The sequence below is a fragment of the Lynx canadensis genome, chromosome B3 (genome assembly GCF_007474595.2).
Source record: "Lynx canadensis isolate LIC74 chromosome B3, mLynCan4.pri.v2, whole genome shotgun sequence".
Classification (NCBI taxonomy): domain Eukaryota; kingdom Metazoa; phylum Chordata; class Mammalia; order Carnivora; family Felidae; genus Lynx; species Lynx canadensis.
The window spans coordinates 109592409-109617219 of NC_044308.2; the positions used below are offsets into that span (position 1 = coordinate 109592409).

Below are 24811 nucleotides of genomic sequence, written 5' to 3' on the forward strand. Positions count from 1 at the left end.
GCCATTTATGTCTTCAGCCCCTATGATCAGATGCCAGAATGCAAAATGTGCATTCTCTCTCGAAGGTGAGGGCCACAGGTCACCAGATATTCTCTTAAGAGTCATTGGATAGGCTGCCCAACTATACATAAGGAAACTCTACAAAATATTTTCATTTCCACAACTGTTAGAAACAGAAAAGGAAAAAGAACATGGGGAAACCGAGTTTCTTACAAAGGAAGTTAGGTCCTTTTAAAAAGGAAACATTTAGAAAATGGAGAGAAAACTAAAAGTAAACACAAGGCAAAGACACACAACCTGACGATTCTCCCAGAGAGTGGAAAAGTTCTGCCCGGGGCCTCCAGAGGCCTAGGGAAGAAAGGAGGCCTGTTCGTGTGAAGAGCGTTCCAGAGTCAGCCAACAGGGTTAATCATATGATAATTCTAGGTAATTCCACCTCACCATTCATGAAAAATGATGAAATTCTGGCCAATGCTCTTTGGGTCCTCAGTAGGAATGCGGGCAGGTCATCACGGTTGCCCATCCACAAGCAGACAGTCGAGGGAAACTTACCGAGGAATACGAGTGAAGAAATTATCTTGAAAGTTTCTGAAGCACTAACAGGACGTAAAACCTGAAAAGGGTGACTTAATGATATCTGGAAAGACAGTTACTGGTAGGAATGCCATTTATTCATCTTCAGTGGAATATCTCCGAATGGAACAATGGCATTTGACATGCAAAATGACAATAACGGAACACAAACACATGAGATAAGCAACAATTCATGGTGCCTCCGTGGTCAACAAAGCCGAGAAATGAGACGAAATGCCGAGCTCTAGACAGAGGCACTTCAGGCATCAGAGGCTGGGTGGTGTTCACTGCAGATCCATGTGGGTTAGGGGAGGAATTGGTCAAGGAGGGTTTGGCTCATCTGTGAATTCGGGGATGCAAGTTCAGCAACAGTTCTTGGCTTTGTTTTCTTAAATGTTTAGTTATTTTTGAGAGAGAGAGAGAGAGAAATAGCACAAGCGAGGGAGGGGCAGAGAGAGGAGGACAGAGGATCCGAAGGGGGTTCCATTCTGACGGCAAAGAGCCTGATGCGGGGGCTCGAACGCACAAACCTCAAGATCATGACCTGAGCTGAAGTCAGATGCTTAGCCAACTAAGCCACCCAGGCACCCCTCGTTCTTGGCTTTTAACTTCCATGACAGGAGATTAAAATAAAAGCTACATGATTAATTTTGGTCACAATCTATTTTTTTTTTCTCCCCAGGGAATATTATGTCAAAATCTGAAGTTGTTTTGTGCATTTGTGCTTTAAACATGTTCTACCCCGGTAATTTCGTTGTGTCCTTGAGCTTCATGCTGCTATAGGCAGAGTGATTTTGTTGTATTTTCAGCCATGTTCTCCAAGCCTCTCGGTATATGCAGTTATCTTCGGTGAACACGGTCTGATCAGTGTTTTAGGGGACAGGAGGTCTGGGGCAATATGAGGAGATGGTCCCCAAGGCCCACAACTGAGTCTCACCCCCAAGCCACATTAGCTCCCTGAGCTTCCCAATAACCCCGCACACACCAGTCTTCTTCAGACTTTATGTTAATTCTTTACAGGAGAAAACAGTAATACTTTCATGGCATGATGGTATGTTTGGGGCAGCTTTACAAACACACACCTAAAATTACCGCCACCTGCCATGTTTTGAATCAAGTTTTTGAAAGCAATCGGATTTTGTTCTCCTAGAGGAGCCATGGGCAAGAAGGTTAATGAATTCTGCATTCTTCTCATTGCCTGGCTTAAATTGTTTTTTGCTCTGAGTAAACAGTAATTACTGGCTCAGTCCATCTCAGCAGAATTTTATCCCAACTGAAAAGAGTCCATGTGCCTCCCCATGTGATCGCTACAGGGGAAATGATAGACAAGGGAAATAACTTTGGCTTTCTTACAACCTGCTTCTTATAGAATGGCTGTTCTATGTACGCTTTTGTAATTAATGGAATATTACTTCATGTACTCTTTAACCTTGCACTTTGTTTTATGCCATGTTCTGACTTTTACGTCATTAAATAGTCTTTTTTTTCCCTTACTCTCATTTCTGAGTGATCTGAGGGTGTCTTCATCAGCCACTTGAGAAAGGCCTCGGTTAGAATGAACTTGTCTAGCCCTTTGCTACTGAAAGGTGTGTCCCAGGATCCAACCGGCAGCATTCCTGTGGAGCTAGTTAGTTAGCACTACAGAAACTTGGGCCCACTCCAGATCTAATGAATCCGAATCTGCATTTTTTTTCACGTTTTATTTATTTTTGAGAGAGAGAGCACAAGCAGGGGAGGGGCAGAGAGAGGGGGACAGAGGATCCGAAGCAGGCTCTGCTCCGACAGTAACGAGCCCCATGTGGGGCTCGAACTCACGAACTGTGAGATCATGACCTGAGCCAAAGTCGACCGCTCAACCAACTGAGCCACGCGGGTGCCCCCAAATCTGCATTTTAATAAGACCCACGGGCAATCTGTGTGCGCATTAAAATTTGAGAGGTACTGATCTATGAGATGACCAAGTTTACCCTCTGTTTTTACATCCATGCATGTAGCTGCCTGATGAAGAAACCATCAGCTTTGCTTGTCTCTGTGATACTACCCTTTGGCTACTCCTTAAGCTAATATTTGAGTTGTTCATGTTTATTGGATGAATAAAAAAGGCTTTCCCGAAGTCCTTTCTTTTTCTCGTCATGTGCTGCCCAGCTGCACTAAAGGAATAAGCATATTTTGAAATTCAAAGCAGAAATTCAGAGCATCTGGTTTGAAAGATCTGAAGTGCTTCTGTTCTTAAAGGGTTTTTTGGGTTTTTTTGGTGTTTATAAGAGAGAGAAAAAAATGCCCTCCAAAACTGTTTTCCAGGAAGAAATGAGAAAAACTCATATCACAGGAAGTTATAAAAATGAAGCTAAAACAAATTTCTGAAGCATAAACTCTTGGTGAAGCTTCTGTCTGCATTGCTTAAGATGGGAGCATGGTAGATACCACAATAAGGATGGACGACAGACGTGTCCTCTAAACAGGGCATTCCAGGGGCGCCTGGGTGGCGCAGTCGGTTAAGCATCCGACTTCGGCCAGGTCACGATCTCGCGGTCCGTGAGTTCAAGCCCCGAGTCAGGCTCTGGGCTGACGGCTCGGAGCCTGGAGCCTGTTTCCGATTCTGTGTCTCCCTCTCTCTCTGCCCTTCCCCCGTTCATGCTCTGTCTCTCTCTGTCCCAAAAATAAATAAAAACGTTGAAAAAAATTAAAAAAAATAAATAAAATAAACAGGGCATTCCACAGATTTATATCCTCAGTCCTAAGCACAGACAGACTTGTATTCATTTATTCAATGTATTTTTACTGAACATCACCGTGGGCCATTCTTTCCCCCCCCACACACACCCCCTGTGTATAAGAGCTCTTTAAAAATTGTACACACAGGGGGCACCTGGGTGGCTCAGTCGGTTAAGCATCCCACTGGATTTTGGTTCAGGTCATGATCTCATGGTTCGTGAGCTGGAGCCCGGCACGGGATTGCGTGCTTCAGCACGGAGCCTGCTTGGGATTCTCTCTCTGCCCTCTCTCTCTGCCCCTCCCCCACTCACACACGCGCTCTCTCTCACAAAGTAAAAAACATTTTAAAAAATTGCGTGTACGTGCACACACACACACACACACACGCACACACACACTGAAATGTATCATATTCAAATCCCATTGTTGCTGAAGAGGTCCTGAAGGCAAATTATACCTGCACAAAGATTACCACTTCCTTTGTACCTGCAAATGACTTATTAATTTTCCGACTAGGGCATCAGCGATTCCATCCCAGAATAAGGACTTGATGCCATTGTACAAACAGAGTCACTCAGGGACCGCCACCTCTGCAAAGGACCACCTCCTGCTTCCACTGTTGACAGAGTTCTGACTTTGGTGCTCAAAATCAGGGGTCCCTCTTCACGCTCTAGGCTGCAGGAACCCATTTGTGTCCCAAGATACTTTTAAACTGAAAACGCTTTTTTTAGGTCGATTTATTTATTTTTGAGAGAGTGAGAGAGAGAAAGAGAGAGAGAGAGCGTGTGCACAAGTGGGGGAGGGACAGAGAGAGAGAGACGGAGACAGAATCCGAAGCAGGCTCCAAGCTGTCAGCACAGCCCGACATGGAACTTGAACCCACAAACCACGAGATCACGACCTGAGCCAAAGTTGGACACTTAACTGACTGAGCCACCCAGGCGCCCCAACACTGAAAATATATTTTAACTAGGACAGCTTTTACACGTGGGAGTAGTTTGGCTACCAAAGTGGTTAGCATTCTTGGAGGCGTCTAGTCAAATCCCAAAACAGAATACTACCAAAGATTGTTTTCATTATTGTAAATGTATTCCTGATTTCTTGCTCATAACCACTGGTATAAGCTGCCAAAAAGTGCTTCTTACACCAGGGACCGCCACAGCCCTGCACACCCACCCTTCACTTCCTTCACCAGGCCACAAAGTAAAGCTTATTTTCTCTTCTTCATAAAAAACTAATAGAGGAAGAAAACTGGCATCAACAACCAATCTCTCGTCAAGAATCCATTTACTCATCATTTTTGAATGTTTGATTTCCAGTCCCTTCACGGCAAAGCTAATGGAAAATACCAGTCTGAGATATCTGAAAGCCTCCCCCCCGTTGGAATAAAAACATTTCTACTAAATTAAGCACATTGAAATGATCAAGTGCTGAAGAAGAGAGTCCCCTGCTCAGAGGCCACCTGCTTCTACTCCTCCGCTTGTCTACGGTTTATGCCGTAGAGATTGGCATGAGCAGATCGATGGCACGTTAGTTCCTTTTGGCTCTGTCCTGAAGTTGGCTCAGGTTTTGTTAATGCTGAAATTTGCAGCCCATTTCAGCTGGACTTTATTCTCATTAACTGATGTTTATGTTTCAATAGGGAAATGTTTCAGCACTAGCTTCCCGAGCTTGCTCAAGCAGGAGCTAAAAGCTGAACAAAATCTTCCTCTTCGAAGCATTTCCAACATATTTGTAAATGCTGATGTCTTAATTCCACTCAGTAAAATTGGCTCCCCGCCTCACCAATGTTTTAATTTTGACACGCAAATTTCAAGAGGGAGACAGAAGATGGAGGTTCAAAACATGGGCACCTGGGTGACTCAGTCGGTTGCGCGTCCAACTTTGGCTCAGCTCATGATCTCATGGTTTGTGATTTCGAGTCCCTCATGGGGCTCTGTGCTGACAGCTCAGAGCCTGGAGCCTGCTTCGGATTCTGTGTGTGTGTGTGTGTGTGTGTCTCCCTCTCAAAAATAAATAACCATAAAAAATTTTTTAAAAAAAAGAAGATGGAGGTTCAAAACAGCCTGGAAGCTTGGATCACCTTCCTTAGATGGTGTACCTCACTATAGTGTAGAACCTTGGGAATCTCTGCATGAGCAACACAGTGAGGCCAAGAAAGCGTGATCAGCTCATACATTTCCTGTAGAAAGAACCTGCAAAGTCACAGGATTAAATTTCTATTTTAAGTGCATAGCTCTGCATGTATGCTTCCTCAAGATAATGGCAATTAATAATTCATCATAACCTTTTTTGTGTATGTATATTTTAAGTTTATTTTAAGTGAATAAATGCTCTTTTAAGTAACTTCATGTTGCATATTATTTATGACTCAGGGATAGCTATATTTATTTCTTGCTGGTAATCATATCTTCCACATCACCAAAAGAATATTACCATTCTCATCCTGGTAATGCTGATATTTCTGCTAAAGCAAAATTTCTTCTCTTTTGGGGAATGTTTGTTTGTTTGTTTGTTGGGGAATGATCGTATTTGGGGTTTGAATGACTTTCCAGAAGCCCCAATGGTCCACAATCAAGGTTGAAGCATATAACTGATCCTGTATATTGGGAAGCCTTTAAAAAAAAACACCTCAATTATTCAGTATGCTAAAGAAATTGTACAGTTGGGGGAACTTAGAGTCAATTATAAAGCCAAAGAGCTTAGGAAATGTTTGCTTTACTTCTGATAATGAGGACCAGGAACGGAGGAGACAGAGGAGAGAATAATCCCTCTAAATTCCTTAACACTAGAGACAAGTCTCTGCCATACACTATCAGTTACAGCGCTTTGCACCTGCCCCTTCTTTTCTCATCCTTTCTCTGTTTCTTTTCCGAGCTATTAGACATCACCTCTTCAGAGGTCTTCAGCATCCTTTCAGATACTCTGGGATCACAACAACAAGGCACTAAGCCTTCTGGATCTCCCTGTACACAATTCCAAACAATCCCATTCATTGAAACAAAGGGAACTCATTGTAAAAGAAACACCAGAAGATTCATCCAGCAAATAACGACCAAAATTCTTCTACTCCAGTAAACTTTCACTAGTAGAAATTTTGCACAGAAAACAAAATTTGCAGAATTTGCAAAAGAATGGTTTCAAAGTTGCTTCTTAATAATTTGCTTTAATGTTTTGAAGAAAACTAAAAGGATAAGGCGCACATTATTTTATAGGAAGCATCTCCTGGATGAAGAATACAAGTAGTCCTCTGGCAAACTTTGTGAAGTAACAATTATTAATTAATGCCGCACTGTTTTCAATTAGATATACACTTCATTTATTATCTCAGAAATGCTTTTTATCACATTTAAAACCTAAATAGCTTGAAGTGTTCATTGGGTCACTGCAGCAAAAGTTGGTACCCTCCGGGTGGCCCTTTCACTTCCCAATCAATGAAAAAAGAGAAGCATGACCTACTGGTTCAATCAATGGAGCTAATAAACCCAGAAGTAGAATGAGCTGTGAGAATTTATAGTTTTCATTCAAAGCGTTCCCATAGAACAAAAAATTTCAGGAAATCCCCCTTCTCCTCACCTTTTGTTATTGCAAAATAAACATATTTCCAAGAGTAAGGAGTTTCTGAGCATTTATCTAGAGCTCGCCTAAAGGCACTGAACCATCATCACTCTGCACCCAGTGCTCCCAGTGCCTGTGAAATCAGCTGAGAGCACATAGCCTTCACTTCCACAGCAGTGTCTTTGAATTTCCCTTCGAGGCTCCAACCCTTTTCTCCCTCAGCTCTCCTGTTGTAAGCTTTGATTTGGGCTACCGCAAAGCATGATCTTCCTAAAGGTTATACAGGAAATTAGAAAAAAATTGCCTTCTCCATAAAACAACCCAAGCTTGCACTGAGCCACCTCCAGGAGGGGCTGCCAACACGCTAACCAATGGCAAGAGACAGTCTGACATCAATGACTTCAAAGACTTCCCCAAGCAGTAACGACTAGGAAGGAGCACTCCAAAAAGGCATCATGCTCCAATGGAAAGAGTGTGCAGTGAAACCTGCACATGCTGCCTCTCAGCGGTCGGATCCTGGGCAAGTCAGTTGACTTCTCTGAGCTTCACTTTCATCAGGTGTAAGGTGGTAATGGTAACATGGCCATTCCAGTGACTAGGAGCATAGGCGACGCAAGAATTCCGAAGAATTAACAGAAAGGATCCTGCTCAGAGTGAAAAAAATCCATAAATGGTAATAATATTTATATCTTTATTTCCCAAACAGTGCCTCGCACAAAATTAGGGGTAATGAGTATTTGTGGGAAAAAAAATATTTGTGGAAGTGAGGGATGGGGAAGAGAGAAGGGGAGGGAAAGGAAGAGGGAAGAAAGAGCTTTGAAAAAAGGTTCAAGGTTAGCATTGAGAGAGGTATTTCACTCTTTTTCTTTTATTTTTTATTTTTCTTAATGTTTATTCATTTTTTGAGAGAGAGACACAGAGTGTGAGTGGGGAGCGACAGAGAGAGAGGGAGACGCAGAATCTGAAGCAGGCACCAGGCTCTGGGCTGTCAGCACAGAGCCCGACGGGGGGCTCGAACTCCTGAACCATGAGATCATGACCTGAGCTGAAGTCGGACGCTCAACCGACTGAGCCACTCTTTTTCATTAATAGCTTTTTTTGGTTCTAATATATATTTATTGTAGAAGGTCGTTTAATACCAAGGACCAGGAACATCGTGGAATACTACCCAGCACCACAGGGCCTGCGGATGAGAGTCTTCTGATTGCTGTTGTGCTTGTGCTGCCTGTTACAGCAATTACGTTCACCTTGCCCCTTCCAGCTACACGTCGTTGCTGGGTCTCTGCTATTCCAAACCCACTCATCTCTGCCAAGACCAGAAAGCCTGGTTCCATGGCGGCTTCTCCTGCCTTCCACCCCAGTCCGCAAAGGACAACCACCATGGAGCTTCACAGGTGCATTCCTTAGCACTTTAGTGAAGGGAGTCCATTGAACCTCCAGATGAACATAGCCACTGGTGAGTTCTCGCGTCTTATGTAATAAATCCATTCTAGCAGGCCCACCTCCTTGAGCTTTTTATCCTCAAATATCCTTCCAGGACAGTTCTGGCATCTTCTATCCATTAATATAAGCCACATTTCCCCCAAACTTTAAAGAGCCATCCCAATAGCGCATTGGGACCAGATCTACGTGCCCTGGTAAAGATGGTAAATGCTGATTCATGGGTCGACGTCCCCATTAAAAAGCTCTTGTCCGGTCTTATATATTCTGCCACCCTCCCCCTCATCCATTGAGATAAGAGAGTTTGACACCCTCCAGGTCCATCCTCACTGTGTTCTACCCCATCTCTGTTTACATTCATCAGGTCCTCAGGAAGCTTCAATGGAAGATCTTGTTCTCCCATCATACAGAGAGTCCTTCCCCAGTGGAGTCATCCTTAGACTTGACCTTAATTATCCATGAGAGGTCACGGGCAGTATTTGAGGAAGGCAGGTATTATCATGTAAAGCATCTTCTGTGGATGGAGACTCAGCCTGGTCTCAGCAAGGGGAGGCTGATCTCTCGCAAGGAGGAGTGGGCCCCTTCTGTAAGGAACCTCAAGCTCATCCACTAATTGTCCCCATTCCAGGTCTTCCTGTCCCACTCCTTCCCTAGGAGGACCTTGACTTAAGGATAGAAGACGGCTGGGGATCCAGACTTTTCTTTTTTATTTTCTTTATTTATTCATTTTTAGAGATAGAGAAAGGAAGCAGAGGGGGAGGGCAGAGGGAGAGACAGAGAGAGAATCTCCACCCTCAGCACAGAGCCTCGTGGGGCTCCATTCCACGCCCCTGGAATCATGACTGAGCTGAAATCGAGAGTCAGATGCTCAACCAACTAAGCCGCCCACATGCCCCAAGCCTTTTTAATAATTCAGCTGCTCTCCCGCTTAGGTCTGAGGCCTGCTGTTCAGCACAGTCTGTCCTTCAGCTCCAGGAGAAGAGGGTGGCTTCAAATGTGGCTTTTACACCATCCCCTGAGTGCTTCGATTGTACTTAACAACTAACTAATCCCACAGTCCTGACAATTATCATTGTTCCCACATCTCTCCAATGTTAAAGATATTGATTAGCCAGTACATACCTTTCCATATGTATCCCGTCCCAATTCATCACAAGGAGTCTTAGTAACTGTGATGCAACAGATGCCTTATGACTCTCACGGCCAACAATACTGCCTGTGGCATCTTGGCTAAGCACCCCAGAAGATAGCTATGCTGGACTTCACCCATTAGCCCCCTCAGATCCACTCTCCACTCTTACTTAACCTACGACCCAGGGTGAATATTTATAGATGGAATCAATGAGCTCCCGTGCTCTCCTCCTTCCCATGTACTTCAGCAGAAGATCAGGGCAAGAGCAGAGTGAGACTGGGTATCTTCTCCCCCACCTCCCTCCCTACCAGGCCTTGATTCCGGACCAGCTGGGTCCTAAGAAAGGAAGGTCACAGCTCTCTCTGGGGGTCTGATGGTCACTTCCTCTTCTCCTTCAGCCTAGGGATGTTCATTGCTTCTAAACAAGCATTCAGAGTGTTTTATCACCCCTTGTTGGTTTCCTTAACTCTGCCGGCACATTTATAAATAGCGACTCCATTCACTTGTCCTCAATGTCTGGCTACAGTGTATCACTCGTTTCCTGCCTGGCCCCTTACTCATGCCAGAGTTACTTCTCAAATTGTGGCAAACCCTTACTGCTTCTGCCCTTTTTCCCTAAGTGTCTTTAAGAAGCAGCCGTTTCTGTCAGAAAATTCTGAGGGAAGTTCTTAGGGATGGGTTGAAAACACTCGTGAGGTGTCACCCAGGGTTACTCCCAATCGCCACCCACTGTCCGGCCGAGATCCCAGGCTCCCCACTACTTTTTGTGCTAGAGTGTTTTGCCTAACAACAGATCTGCACTAAGGACTGGGGTGGACTTTGCTCCTGTTCTTTGTTCCCAGGTGTTCACCTCAGCATCCCAGTCCTTGACCGTCAACCCCAACAGTCACATTTCTGTTTTCGTAAGGACTTTTCCAATTCCTCTCTCAAGGGGGGCTCCTGGCTCCCAGCTGGGATATGCCAAGGATGTGAGTCCAGATGGAGCCACCTTGGGACTTACCATATCCAGTCATTTGTCTGTGTCTCTTACTGAACGTGACATTCTAAATTCGTTTTGAATGTGCATGCTATTGCTATTCCAAGTCTATTAAAGACTCAAAAGACTTTTTTGAAAGTTTTCATGAATCCAGAAGACAAAGAACATGCTTTATTGGCATTAACACAGATTTTCCTGGCGTGTTGTGAAAAAAGGAACAGAGTTCATTTCAACCCTCAAAGTGTCGGAATTAAAGACACTTGCACAATACCAGAGTTAAAAAAAAAAAAAAAAAGTCACAGAGAATCAGCTGCTGTAAGATTTTAGCACAAGGCCTAGATGATCACGGACTTTCCCCCAAGCTAGCAATGCAGTTTTACCCCTATAAACATGCAAAATTTCCAAATTTAAAAAATTACAACTTAAATTTAAAATATGCTAAATGGGAAAGAATATTTGTGATTAATCATTTTGGCCATAGCTTTGGGAGAGCATCCCATGAGTCTAAAACCAGAGTTTAGTTCTGTACATTTTTAAACCTAAGTGATGGATCCAGTTCACATTTTCTCCTGAGTGTTGTTGCATTTTTGTTTTTGTTTTTATCACAAAGGGGCCTCTTCAGTAAGGAGGAGCTTCAAGATTTTTGCTCGGGAAAAGAATCACCCAGAACCAAACACGTTTCAATTTGAGCTACTATTGCCCTCCTCTTCTTAATCTGAGCACTTTTTAACCTGAGATAAGTGCTCAGTTAAAAGAAGGAGGGAGTATTTTCTCTAAGGAAGCTTGCAATTGGATTTTCTTTGGGGGCTTGAGGACAGAGCCTTGGTTTTATTAATATCTGGCCCTTTGACCCTAAATCTAGTTGAAGACCAATTGTTAAATAAAAGATGGGAATTTAAAGACTTTCTAGACCCATTTCCTAATTACTCCCACGGCCCTTAAACTATTGGCGTATTATAAATCCAGATTGGAGGAGGATTGTGGTATATACAAATTATGTTCTGAGATTCAAGGCAAAGATAAATTAATTTGCAAGTGTGTGAACCAGAGAAATTATGTCAGCGAAAACACAAATGTTGTTTTGCATTTTTAGCATCAGTATGCTGCCTCTGGGCCTTAGGCCGGAGTCGGGCCTAAGGGAGACGGATAACCTCCTCCACAGGTGGTCAGAATTAAACAGTCCTTGAATCCAGGGGGTATAGCTGCTCAGGCTGCCCGTGCACCTGGGTCCGTGAAGCTCAAAGCTGCCAGCTGTGTTCTGTAGGCCACGCCAGCTTCAGATGGTCTCGCACTCCGTGGTGGCAGTGGAACAGGCCCCGCAGTCGCAGCGGACAGCCACGGGGTAGGTGTAGAAGGGGTCCACTCCAGGGGCGCAATTGGGCAGTTTGACCGTCACCTGTCTGGTCTCGTTGTAGGTACAGACTCGATGATGGGCTTCAATGTAGGGGGGTTCCAGAATGGGCTTCTATCCTCACGGGTAGAAAACAGGGAACCCATTAGAACATGCCATCTTGTTTCTTGTCCTCCGTACCATTAATCACTTTCAGAAACTAACTCGTTAGTTATTTGTTTACTTGTGAATCTGTCTCTTCCCAACAGAAAGCAAATTCCTGAGAGCAGCAACCTGCTTTCTGTACCATATCCTGAGCTCCCAAAGAGCCCATGGCACATAGCAAGTGCTCAATAAATATTTAGCAAATGAATAATCCTGATCATTGCAAAAGTCTTCTAACTGGTCTCTCTTCTACCATCACCCCCTACGGTCAATTTACAGCACAGCAGCCCCAAGTGACTCTTTCAAAATGTAAGTCAGATTCCTCTCTCTTCTCTGCTCAAAGCCCCAGTGATTTCCCATCTCACTCAGAGTAAAAGTCAAAGACGTTCAGCCTCAAGACCCTCCATCATCTTCCCCACCCCTGCACCCCCTGCTATGTCTCCGGCCACCTGTCTTGCTGGCTTCCTCACTCTGCTCCAGCCACAGTGTCTCCTGATTGTCCCCCAGATCCACCAAGAACAGCAGCACCCCAGAGTCTTTGGCCTGCTATTCCCAGTGCCCAGAACATCCTTTCCTGACCATCTTATTTATAATCGCAACACCCCACCTCCACACCCTGCCACTTCCCACCATCTTCCTGCTTTTTCTTCTGCATAGCACCTGTCAGTACCACGGGACATATTACATTATTTTATTAATTTGTGTTGTATTTTTCCCACTCTAAAAAGCAAATTCCGTCAGGACAGGGATTTTTGCCCATTTTACTCACTGCTACGCCTCTACTACTCAGAGTGGTACCTGTCACCCAGGAGGTTCTCGATAACTATTTGTTGATTTAATGACAGAAAACAGCAAGGCAGCTTCTGGAATGCCCTGTGCGCTGTTCTGATAATCAAAGGATTCACTTCCTGCCTTCAACTCTCGTAAATCTTGAATTCAAAGATAATTTCGTGAAGAGCATATAGATCAGGAAGTCGGCACAAAGTAGTAGTTAAAATCCCAAACCCTGTAGCGGAACCCCCGTCTTCCAATAATTCACCAAAATGACCACCATGAAGGGGAAGAGAAGAGGCACCCGCTATGTCTTCTCTAGGCCTTTTAGGAGACATGGAGTTGCTTTGGCCACCTACATTCAAATCTACAAGAAAGGTGATATTGTGGACATCAAGGGAATGGGCGCTATTCAAAACAGAGTGCCTCACAAATGTTAACTATGCCAAGACTGGCAGAGTCTACGGTGTCACCCAGCAAACTCTTGGCATCGTTGTAGGCAAACAAGTTAAGGGCAATATTCTCGCCAAGAAAATTAATGTACGTATTGAGCATGTTAAGCGCTCAAATTGCTGAGACAGCTTCCTGAAGTGCGTGAAGGAAAATGATCAGAAACAGAAGGAAGCCAAAGAGAAAGGTCCTTGGGTCCAGCTGAAGCACCAGCCTGCTCTGCCCAGAGTAGCACGCCTTGTGAGAACCAGTGGGAAGGAGCCTGAGCTGCTGGGGCCCATTCCCTATGAATTCATGGCCATGAGTGTTGATAAATAAATAAATAAATAACCAAAAGACTGTGTAAAAAAAAAAAATCTCAAATACTGTGGTCAGACCCTTGACCTTGAGCCCCTGTTCTTCCACTTGCTGAAGACCTTGGAAAGTCCACTTGACTTCTGGAAGCCTCAGATTCCTCCTCTGTGAAACAAAATCTCTACTTCACAGCCGTGTTGTGGAGATACGGTAGGATGACATGCACACCGCACAAGGCCCGGCACCAAGTAAGTGCTCAGTAAATGTAATCTATTGTTCTTATCAGGGTAGTTGCAAGGATAAGGAAGTAACAACAAAAATAACAACTTACAAGCTTTCAAAAACCAACGACTTCACCTGTATTGGGTGAATAAAATATGTTAAACGGAGGCCCAGGATGAACTTCTTACGTGAATGTCACGGGAATAATGGCTCTGCCTTTGACAAGGACTTCCATCCGATATCACTGCCTCCTCCTACTTTTCAGGTAGCATTTTACCCTCCTCAGTTTGCTGCACATCCTCTTACCCTCAGTAATTTGGAATCTCAAGCAGGGGTGCCAGGTAAAATCTAAGACACTCAGTAATATCTGAATGTCAAATAAACAACAAAATTTTTTTTAGTATAAAGTATGGCTCTACTCATTGCATGGGTAATAAGATGCCTACAGATGCCTTATGACTCTCACAGCCAACAACACTATCTGTGGCATCTTGGGTAAGCACCCCAGAAGATAGCTATGCTGGACTTCACCCATCAGCCCCCTCAGACCCACTCTCTGCTCTTATTCAACTTCCTACCCAGGTTGAATATTTATGGACCGAATCAACGAGCTCCCGTGCTCCCTTCCTTCCCATGTACTTCAGGAGAAGATCGGGGCACGGAGCACAGTGAGACTGGGGTATTTTTTTCCCTCCCCTCCCTCCCTGCCAGGCCTCGATTTGGGACCAGCTGGGTCCCAAAAAACAATTGCTGTTTATGTGACACTCACATTTAAGTGAAATCATGGTTTAGTTTGACTTGGTTTTTGATAAATCGGGCAACCCTAACCCCAGGCCATGAACAAAGGCTCTTTTCAGCAATAGTTCCACCTTTGAAGTAAATCCAGCTGCTTTGCTGTCACAGACATCTTCATTTTCAGACATGCTCTCCAGTTAAGTTACCAAAAATAAGCACTTTATATCTCAGAAACTTTTAGATTACTGGGAAAATAAATCTTGGCCTCTTATCTTAAATTTTCTGTACATAACCTCCCGGTACCTAGTACAGTAAGGGCATAAATAAAAGCTGGCTAGCATTAAGGAGAATCTTGTTGTCTAAAGGTCTTGGTGCTTCTATTTCTCCAGTGAGGACACAGTCCCTGACCTCCTGCGGATGACGAGGATCCAAGTAAAGACATTCATCAATTTTTAAAGAGAAGCGAAAACGAGCTGAGTTGAAGGAAACAGGGTTTGAGATGTAGGCCCAGAGAGAGTTCCAAAGACCAGAGAGATGAACTTCGAGTGGGGATAGGCATGGCCAGGCCGAGCCCTGAGTATGAGAAGATGCCAACCGCCCCCAACCCCCACCCCCGCCCAAGTAAGTTTGATGTCAAGTCATAGCCGCAGTATCCTTAGTAATTGAATTTTTATTTGGCTCTTAAGTCTCAAGGCCCTGGATGATGCAAAAATAAAGCTAATTAGGTGGAGTCGTTTTATGTAATTTGGAAATTTTGTCACCAGGACCCAATCCATTTATGGGGCCATAATTTTATCTAAGTGACAGCAGGTTGCTCTCTGAGTCCCTGAATGGATGGCTGTTTTTTCCCATGGCAGTGTCCTCTCATGGTGTTCACAGACTTCTAAGTTGGCGTCAATTAGGTTAAAAGATGTATGACTCCAGGGGCACCCGGCTGGCTCAGTTGGAAGAGTATCCAACTCTTGATCTCAGGGTCATGAGTTCAAGCCCCATGTCTGGTATAGAGATTACTTAAGAAAATAAATAAACTTAAAAAAAAAAAGTATATGACTCCAGATAGAGGTCAATCCCACATAATTCAACAAATATTTATTGAAGGTCTTTTTCATACATGACACTGCAACAAGGGCTGGCAAAGGAAAAGGAATGAAACTCCACTCTCAAAAAACTTAGAACCTAGCATTGTGTGGTGGGGGAAAAAATAAGGCAACAGGTGAACACAAGTCAGGGGTGGCCAGCAACTCAGAAAACCTCTGGGGAAGGAGTTGGCACTGGACGCAAACATCAAAGAATTTATTTAATAATGACAGATAGACATGAGAAGGGACATGAGAAAAAGACCAAAAGTGAGATTTCATGAGGGGTGCTTAATAAACCTTTTCAAACTCAGTCTGACAAGACCAGGGCTTGGGATATGTACAGACCCCAGGAAAACGGGCAGACTTCATATTGCTGAAGACCTCGGAAGTTGGTTTTGGAATTTGCAGTAGTGGGGAGTCATCTAAGGTTTCTGAGCCAGGGTAATGGTTTTTGAATCAGAGCTTGTGCTTAGTAACCAAGCCAGGCCTCAGTAGAAAGAGTCAACACTCTGGGGTATGATGGGATAGGGTGCTAAATGGGCCTCTTTTCTGCTCACCTGGCAAACATCTCCATCTCAGCCCAATAGGGTTTGAACTTTGTCCAAGATTTGTATCCTCATTTTTAATGCACTGCCTCTTAAAAGGCTGGATATCATTGAATACAAAGGGACTTCGTGGATCTATGGATGATAATCCCTGAGGTCCCTAAGAATTGCAATCCCTAAGAGTTGGGGCAGGGAAGGGCTGTGCATGAGCCACTGAGGGAAGAATCGAGGACCTGCCCTCACCTGCTAGATAGTTCAAGGCCTGCCTCTTGGTGACTGGCTGGCCGTATCACAGGTAGAGGAATATAGAGAAGTGTGGGTTACATGCTTGAACCAAGGGTTTATCCCTAACTTTCTACTGACTGTCTATGTATGACTTTGCAGTCATTTACTCCTTGAATTTCTCCTGCCATCTGTAAAATGGATAGAATAATAGCACATCATAACCCCCTAAAGATGATTCCCAAATATACGACACTGTGTAAAATAAAAATATTAATTTTATCAGTGCTTTGTTAGAGGGGCAAGATCATGCTTCTTTCAGATTACTTTTGGAGAAAGCCAAATAATTGTTATTTTTAAAAAATTCCACAGAAATGCCCCACTCTACCTCATTTTATTTAAAAAGTGAACACTTAGGATTCAACCCAGGCGGCCGACCCTGAAGGCTTTGCTACCTGGGCTTGTCTTGAGACTCACCTCCCAGGTCTCACAGCGGCCCCAGCAGGCATCCGTAGTGATCCGAAGGCCCCTGCAGCCAGGCTTTTTGGCCAGGAAAGTAAACTCCCTCACGGCACAGCCCACAAAGGTGAGCAGGTTCCCACTGGACGTGCTGAGAACACAGCTGCAGCCAGCTAGGAGGAAGAGGGCCATGGGGCCGAGGAAAAGGTATGCCAGCTTCATGGCGTTCCTTCAGAGAGAGAAAGGGAAGAGAGTTTATTAACAGAGCCAGCGTCCTTCCAGGGGGCGCCCAATGATATGATGGTCATTGTCAAAGGCACCTTGCTCTTAGCATTTCGGAAGAAATGAGCCAAGTATGTGTAAAAGCCCACAGACTCCAACACAGGTGCCCGAATTTTCTTCTCCCTGACTCCAGTATGGTTTCCATGGACCCCTTGTGCTCACTAGACACCCAACCCTCCCAGGGCATCCTCAGGCTTTTCCTTGTTGCAACCCAACTGCTGGACTTAACTTACGTGTTCAAGAAGTTTGTTCCAATGGTCTCTTCAAAATAAATTCAAAATATGAGTCACACCAAAAGTAATGCATACCCTAACATAACACATGAAATTATTTATGCTCAGATCTAGGGTACTTGGTGCCATGTTACCTGCCTGCACAAAATTACACTTTCAGTGTCGTGGCTGGAAAATCGGAGGGGCGTAGATAAATGAAAACCATATGCCCCAGATGTATGGTTACTAACCCAACCCACCATAAAACATGGGTACGCGCAAGATATTATGAAACCTGGCACCTGACTTGGCGACATCGTAAAAATGTATCGTATTAGCTACCAATTGCCTCTGCTCTATGCCTCCCCTGTAATAGGCACCCGGTTGTGATTCAGTTTAAACCTACATATTGGAAAGCATTAGAAGTGTTTAAAACATAATCCCAATTTACCGTCAGGTCTATTCTCTCTGGGTCTTGGTCATTTTCTGTGCTTTTCCGGGAGCCAGAATCATTCCCTTCGCGCTTGGCCCCCTGGACAGAGCCTACCTGGATGTTCAAGTAAGAGTGGACACTGCATTTATGGAACATCCTCAATTTGTTGTTGCTTAACATCATTCATTATTGCTGCAAAGTTATTTACTTTGAAATCTGATCTCTCGGTCTGAGGCACTTCTACCGATGCACTTCTGATCTGTCACCTTAGCAGGGTTCTTCAGACTTCCCTTCTGGTGGAATGAAGTTACAAATATGGAGAAGCACTTACCTGATCTTGCTGGAGCTAACTCCTTTTAAGGTTCACACTTGCACCCAAGATTCCTGAAAATCACGATGAGTGATAGAAGATTGCTCTGGGTAAATGTCTCTACCCTCTGTCACTGGGCTGCTTGACTGCTCAAATATATAGGAAGGGTCTTGTCAATCAAAACAAAAGAGAGGCAGATCCCTACAGGAACCACTAAACACATCAAAGCCTTGGGATATAAAGCCAGTCTCTATTTTCCAAAACTGATTAACTTACAGGGTGTTGTTTTGTTTCTTAACATCACCTGCTGAAACAGAAAGTTACCTTGGTGGGTGACATAATCCTAGGGAAACAGTCAAAAGTAGTTCACCTTGTTCTCAGGGGAACAAATGCACTGGGGCAAGATGGATTAATTTCCCTTCACGGGCACCACAGCTTTTCCTTCGAAGCAGGAGTCAGTTACTAGCAGCTGACAGCAAACTCTTTCCCTTAATTCACAGAACATTTCAATACATTGAAAATAACAAAACGATAATTCTTCCTGGAAAGAACACAGGATCACTAACTGAAAGGGTGGAAATCAAAAGGAAGAAACCTTTTGAAAGTCTTAAAATCAGTTAAGTATTAGATATTAACACTTTAAAATGAGTCATATAAAAAAAAGTTTGAATGTTTGATGTGATTACCTTCTGGCATGGGAATTAAAGATGATTTTTCATTTCTTTCATATAGTTTTCAGCATATTTCGCATTTTCTACATTGGGAAGCTTTTATAACAGAAAATCAATTAATATTGATACTTCAGGAATTAAAATAAACCAATAAGTATACATTTGTGCTGCATGTAATGATATTGAATGGTGTCCTAATAGAAATATTTCATTAGATTTCTGGCTCTGGAAAGTCTAAGAATGAAAGAGTATTCTTTATGAGCATGGGACACAATTTCTGTTCCAATCTACAACAGTAGCATACAAATGGATTAAAAACCTCGTTGGTCATGGCATTTTTCTGGGTGCTCTAAAAAATAAATGAAGCAGACATCATCCCTGCCCTTAGGAGTTTACATATCACAGCAAATAATGACATAGCCAGAGACATATAAGAAGCACATTAAACAAATAATACTAAATAAAGAAGTTTTTTTAAAAAAAGAATTCTTATTTTCTGCAAAGAAAAGTGTTCTTTAAATACAAACTACTCATTCAGAGCCTGATTTTTTTTCAAAACATGTAACTACCCTCAGTGAATCCATCACTATACCATCAATATACCTATCTCTAGAGTCAGATTATTATGTGTTTAATAGAAAATTGAACTGGGCTCAGAATAAAGGACTTTCTTCAGCCCTTCAGCCTGTGAGTAGCATAACCAGAACTGGGGTACTGTGGGACAGACTGCTTACCCGGTGCGATCTTCTTTTTTTTTTTTTAATGTTTATTTATTTTTGAGAGAGAGAGAGCGTGAACAGGGGAGGGGCAGAGAGAGAGAGGGACACACAGCATCTGAAGCAGGCTCCAGGCTCTGAGCTGTCAGCACAGAGCCCAACGCGGGGCTCGAACTCACGAGCTGCACGATCATGAACCGAGTCGAAGTCAGACGCTCAACCAACTGAGCCACCCGGGCGCCCCCGGGTGTGATCTTCTTAACCTGCTGGGCCTAGAGTTCGCCAATGGTGAGTTGCCATCCTGAGCCATGTTTCCGAAGAAGGACTCTTCAACCCTTATTGATTAGACTTGAGACATACATAGTTCCATCTGCAATGTCACAAGAGAAGGACAACAAAGAGACACCAAGAGCACCTTTCTTTCACAATCTCCAATTTCCTCATAGTATAGAGCTGTGCATCCCACCTACCTCCCCATCAGCATCAGCCTAATAAGAATGACAGTTTATAGTCACTGAGCACCTACTGTGTACCAGGATCCTTGGAATCTGCTGTGTTCTCACATATGTTATCTCTCAGCCTTACAATAATTCCGTAAATCAGTGATTCTTTTCTCCCTTTTCCTTTGGGAGAAGTAGAGGCTCAGTTATTTTGTCATCTGCTCCTCTCCAAAGCCTTCAACAGCACTGGGGATGGTACATAAGCTTGTTTCATCTCTACAACCAAGTGTCAGAAGGTGTTGCCTGGGACACTGTGTCAAGAAGACGTCCGAATGGTCACAGTGCAGAGGGCAGAGGCTCATCACCTTCATCACGGGTATGGGAAAGGGGAATGACGTCTGGATGCCACTTTTTTGCAATCCTTGCACTAGGCCACACCACTCGCCTCTCTACAAGCAGAGCGAGAGGTTGCTCTGGGATTTTAAAGGCTACGCAAGGTCTAATACCTACAGACTATCTTGGTGCCATAGTCTGGGCATATGCCACCTTCTCTTCTACCTCTGTTGACACTTACACCATTGACATCACCCTCTTGAGGTAGCAAACAAAGATGTAACTTGATGTCTCCAGGCACAGGCCCTGGAGAGCCTTTTCTTATCTTGCTTTATTTTCATCTTCATATGGATTCATTGTCACCTTGGAGGATAAGTGACGAGAAACAGCTTCACTGGGGACAAGGAGAGGGGAGAAGGGGCATAGATGAGCAATCGTCTTGAGGTCTGGGGAAGTAGGACAACAGAGGAGGAATGAGCTGAGTGCCTTAAGGAGGAGACTAAGCAACCGAGGCCTGGCCCATGGAGACAGCCCCAAACGGGGAGTGTCTGGGGGTGGGCAGTGTATGCAGGAGACAAAGACATTACGAGAGCCTGGCGACTCTCTTCCCTGGCTCAGGCATGCTGCCTCTCAGTGGTACAGCTTCCTAGCTGGCTTGGGCAGGTCCCTTCCCTCAGCCTTAATTTCCTCATCTGTAACGTGATGGGGTTGAACCCTATGACTCATAAGGTCCTTCCCAACACCAAGGTAACACCTAACACTAATTTAAAGTGTTCTGTGAACAGAACAAGCTGAGGGCAAGTCAGACGGAAAACCCAAAGGGTCCTATTACAATAAAGTCATCCAGATTTGTGCACAAATCTTGACTCTGACGCTTGCCAACTTGTGATCTTGGACAAGTCTCGTCACCCCCGGGGTCTCAGCCCTCAACAAAACAGAAAATGCCTCCTTCAGAGGCTTCATGTGACGATTCTACAAAATGACACCTATAAATTGCTCATCTCAGTGCTTTTTACATGATAAGCAGGCGACAAAATGTTGCTTCTCTTTCTTTCCCGTCATTATTGTGTGTACTTCTAAGAAATAAGAAGCTGCCAATAAGAAATTATACGACGCCAATCGTTGTTACACATACCCTGACCTCAAAGGTACTAAATGTGGAAAAAAGGAAAAAAGTGTGAGTCTGAGAATAGAAAAAGCAGTCGTTGGGGACTATGAGAGCCCACCAGCATCTGAAACCAGGAGACATGGGGTGGCACCAAAATTGCTTCCCCGGCCAGCCTATGGTGTTTTGATGTGACGCTAAAATTAACAACACATTTTTCAGTAGGAAAAAAGTCTGCAGGGTAAGATTTAGTTTTTTAAGGTCCAAATCTCACACTTTGGGGGTACACTCTTTTTACCATGTTTCTAAAATTCAGTATATGGATAAATCTTCATAAAGACTCCCAAACCATTTCAGTTCTGACCAGGAACAGAGTCAAATTAGCCAAGTCATCCAACGTGTACTGAATACCCACTCTGTTCCACAGCTACTCAGTGAGGGCCCACAGAAACAGAGCTGTTGGCTGTATAACTTCCGATGATCTCTTAAGAGTTGAGATGTGTGTGCTCTGATACGTTTTTCCTCATTGTCCTCTCAGAATACACAATGCTCTAACCAAGGGTCAAATCGATTAGCATTATGCCTCCTGTGGATGAGTTAAAAAGCCACAAATGAAGCTATGTGTTTCAAGGAATTAATAGAATTAATGACTTTCTGCAAACAGATACAAGAGAGGTCAGCCTTAGATTTTACAAAGTTGTATGTTGCTTTTAATGTCCCTTATTCAGAGGGGGGAAAATCTGGGTTTATAAATGAAGACAAACGGTGACATCTTGGAAGAAATTAATTTTATTGAAAAGATATTTCTTCCTTTCAAAGTACTGGGTATTTGGGACAGCTCCTCTTTTTATTGACTTAGATAATATTTGCCCTAGATGATGGTGCAGTTGCTATGGTAACTTTTTTTTTTTTTTTAACGAGACTAAAAATAATGAAGCCTGTGTCTGATTTACTAGGACAAGTCAAGCCTTTCTCCACAACTGTCTGAAAGAAGTAGCTGTCAGTTGTCACAGATTTATTTCAGATTAAGGGGCACATGGTTTAGGCGCTGAAGTGGAATGTTTTTATTTCCGCCTGACTCTTCCACTTTTGAAGGTCATAGCTTTGCCTGGCATGGCAGACACATGCCTAATAGAGAGGAACGGAGAAGAGCTTAATGAGTCACAAAGAAGCATTCTTTATTTCAAGTGCATCCTGTATTCTCATTGGAACGAGTCCACAAAGCTGCTGGGTCCCCAAATCCTGCATTTGTAATTTCCTAGGCAGTTGCACAGACAAGGCCAAGGCTGTTGTTAGCTCAGCTTCGAAGCAACAGCACCTCATTTGTTAGTTGTTGGCTTGGTTCCAGAAAAAGATCCCTAGGATATGGCCCCAGAGTGTGCGCGTGTGCCTTTGTGTGCCCATGCTTGGGCTTGAGTGACGGAGCAGGGCAAAGGCAGGATGGGGCCAGAGAAGAGAAGAGCTGCTCTACTCTCTACAATATTCATTGCATAATGTAGCACATAGTTAGTAAGCAACTACTCTGTGCTGGGCACTACCCAGCCCTGGAGCTACCGGACTCATTAAAAAAAAATGATGTTGGGAGGTCTGGAAGTGGAATAGCTAACAACTTAAGGGAAGGATAGATTTCTCTCCTCCTTCCCTTTCTTTATCTTTTCTTTCTTCCTTTCTTCTGCCCTTCCATATTTTATAGAGTATCACCATATGTCACATAAATGCTGAGTATATGTGATGCACATCCAAATGGAGCTAAGAACCTGTCCTCAAGAGTCAATACTCCAGTGAAAATGATAAATAAACAAACATACAGATGACCCAGAAATTGCTCTCTTGGGCATTTATCCCAGAGAAATGGAGATTTATCTTCACACAGAAATCTGTACAAATGTTCGCAGCAACTTTCTTCATGATATCTGCAAACTGGAAACAACTCAGGTGTCCTTCAGCAGTGAGTAGTTAAATGAACTGTGGCACGTCCATTCCACAGGATACCACTCGACACTAAAGGGAACAAACACATGACAACTTGCATGAATCTCTGGAAAATCAAGCTGAGCAAAAAGAAGTCAATCCCCAAAACTTCCATATTGTATAATTCCATTTACATAACATTCTGGAAATCACAAAATTATAGAAATGGGGAAGAGACTAATGGTTTCCAGGAGACTCAGGGAAGGGGGGAAGTGTGTGTCGTTACAAAGGGTCAACATGTAGGATTTTTCTGATGATGGAAATGTTCTATCTCGTGACTGTGGTCGTGGATAGAAGACCAAAACGTAACAAAGTTGCGGAGAACGAAATATACACATATACACAAACACAAGTAAAACTGGTCAAGTCTAAATAAGGTGGATGACTATGTCAATGTCAGTACCCTGGTTGTGATATTGTACTCCAGTTTTAAGTATAAAACACCTTGCAGGAAACTGAATAAAAGGTGCGCAGAATTTCTCAGTATCATGTCTTACAACCGCATATGAATCTACAATGATCTCAAAACCAAAGTTTGATTGAAAAATAAATAAAATAAATACAAATAAATCAACATTTCATTTAGGGGGTAGGCAAAATGGGTGACGGTGGTCAACAGGTACAAACTTCCAGTTATAAGATAAATAAGTCCTGGGGATGCACTCTCCAGCATAGTGACTATAGTTAACAATACTGTATCGTATCGTTGAAAGTTGCTAACAGAGTAGACCTTAAAAGTTCTCATCACAAGAAAAAAATGTGTTACTATGTGTGGTGATGGATGTTAACAAAATTTAATGTGGTAATCATTTTATAATATATACATACATCAAATCATTATATTATATACCTAAAACGAATACAATGTTATATCAATTATATATCAATTTTTTAATGAAAAAAATAATTACTCTGCATTAAGAAAAGCAAAACAACGAAGTTCATTTTTAAGTATTACTGTTAAGAAATTGAATTAAAACAACTAGAGGCAAGGGCACCTGGGTGGCTCAGTCAGTTAAGCGTCTGCCTTCGGCTCAGGTCATGATCTCACTGTTCATGAGTTTGAGCCCCGCATCAGGCATCGGGCTTTGTGCTCACAGCTCAGACCCTGGAACCTGCTTCAGATTCTGTGTCTCCCTCTCTCTCTGCCCATCCCCTGCGTGCTGTCTCTCTCTCTCTCTCTCTCTCTCTCTCTCTCTCTCTCTCAAAAATAAACATTTAAAAAAGAATTAAAAACAAATAGGAGCCAAGTCTGTGTTTTAGAAAGATCCCATGGGCTTAGTGAAGAGATAGACTGGAGTTGAGACACTGGCTGGGGAGGCTGCTGGGGTGATCCAGGTGAGTACTTTGTTCACAACCTCAAATGTTGGAAGTCCTTTGGATTAAGTCCTATATGCAAGGCAGGGGTGTCCACTAAAGTGCCAGAAATAAGATTGTATTTAACCCAATATCCATTACATTTCAACATGTAATCAATATCAACCATCACTAATGGAATATTGTACACTCTTTTTACATCCTTTTTTTCTTATACGAAGACTTTGGAGTCTGATTTGTACTGATACATACTGGCTCTCCCCCACTCACGGCTGTCTCTGTCTCTCTCAAAATAAATAAACTTAAAAAAAAGTTTTTATTTAAATTGCAGTGTAATATTTCTAATAATACAGTG

General features: G+C 43.3%; 1 protein-coding gene and 1 pseudogene across 1 annotated transcript; one reads left to right on the forward strand and one right to left on the reverse strand.

The window, feature by feature from the left end:
• Positions 1-11670: 11670 nt before the first annotated feature.
• On the reverse strand, positions 11671-16888 carry GPHB5 (glycoprotein hormone subunit beta 5). Its single transcript, XM_030320347.1, has 2 exons — positions 16685-16888; positions 11671-11859 (listed from the first exon to the last, which is right to left on the reverse strand). The coding sequence occupies exons 1-2, from the start codon at positions 16886-16888 to the stop codon at positions 11671-11673; spliced, it is 393 nt and encodes a 130-aa protein (XP_030176207.1).
• Positions 12933-13428, forward strand: LOC115516072 (annotated as a pseudogene).
• Positions 16889-24811: the final 7923 nt, after the last annotated feature.

Bases quoted from the DNA above. Each gene is read 5' to 3' on its own strand.
- GPHB5 (XM_030320347.1), bottom strand. From the start codon at position 16,888: ATGAAGCTGGCATACCTTTTCCTCGGCCCCATGGCCCTCTTCCTCCTA. The intron at 11,860-16,684 runs GTGAGTCTCAAG...CCGTGAGGATAG, and splicing joins GCCGCTGTGAGACCTGGGAG to AAGCCCATTCTGGAACCCCC.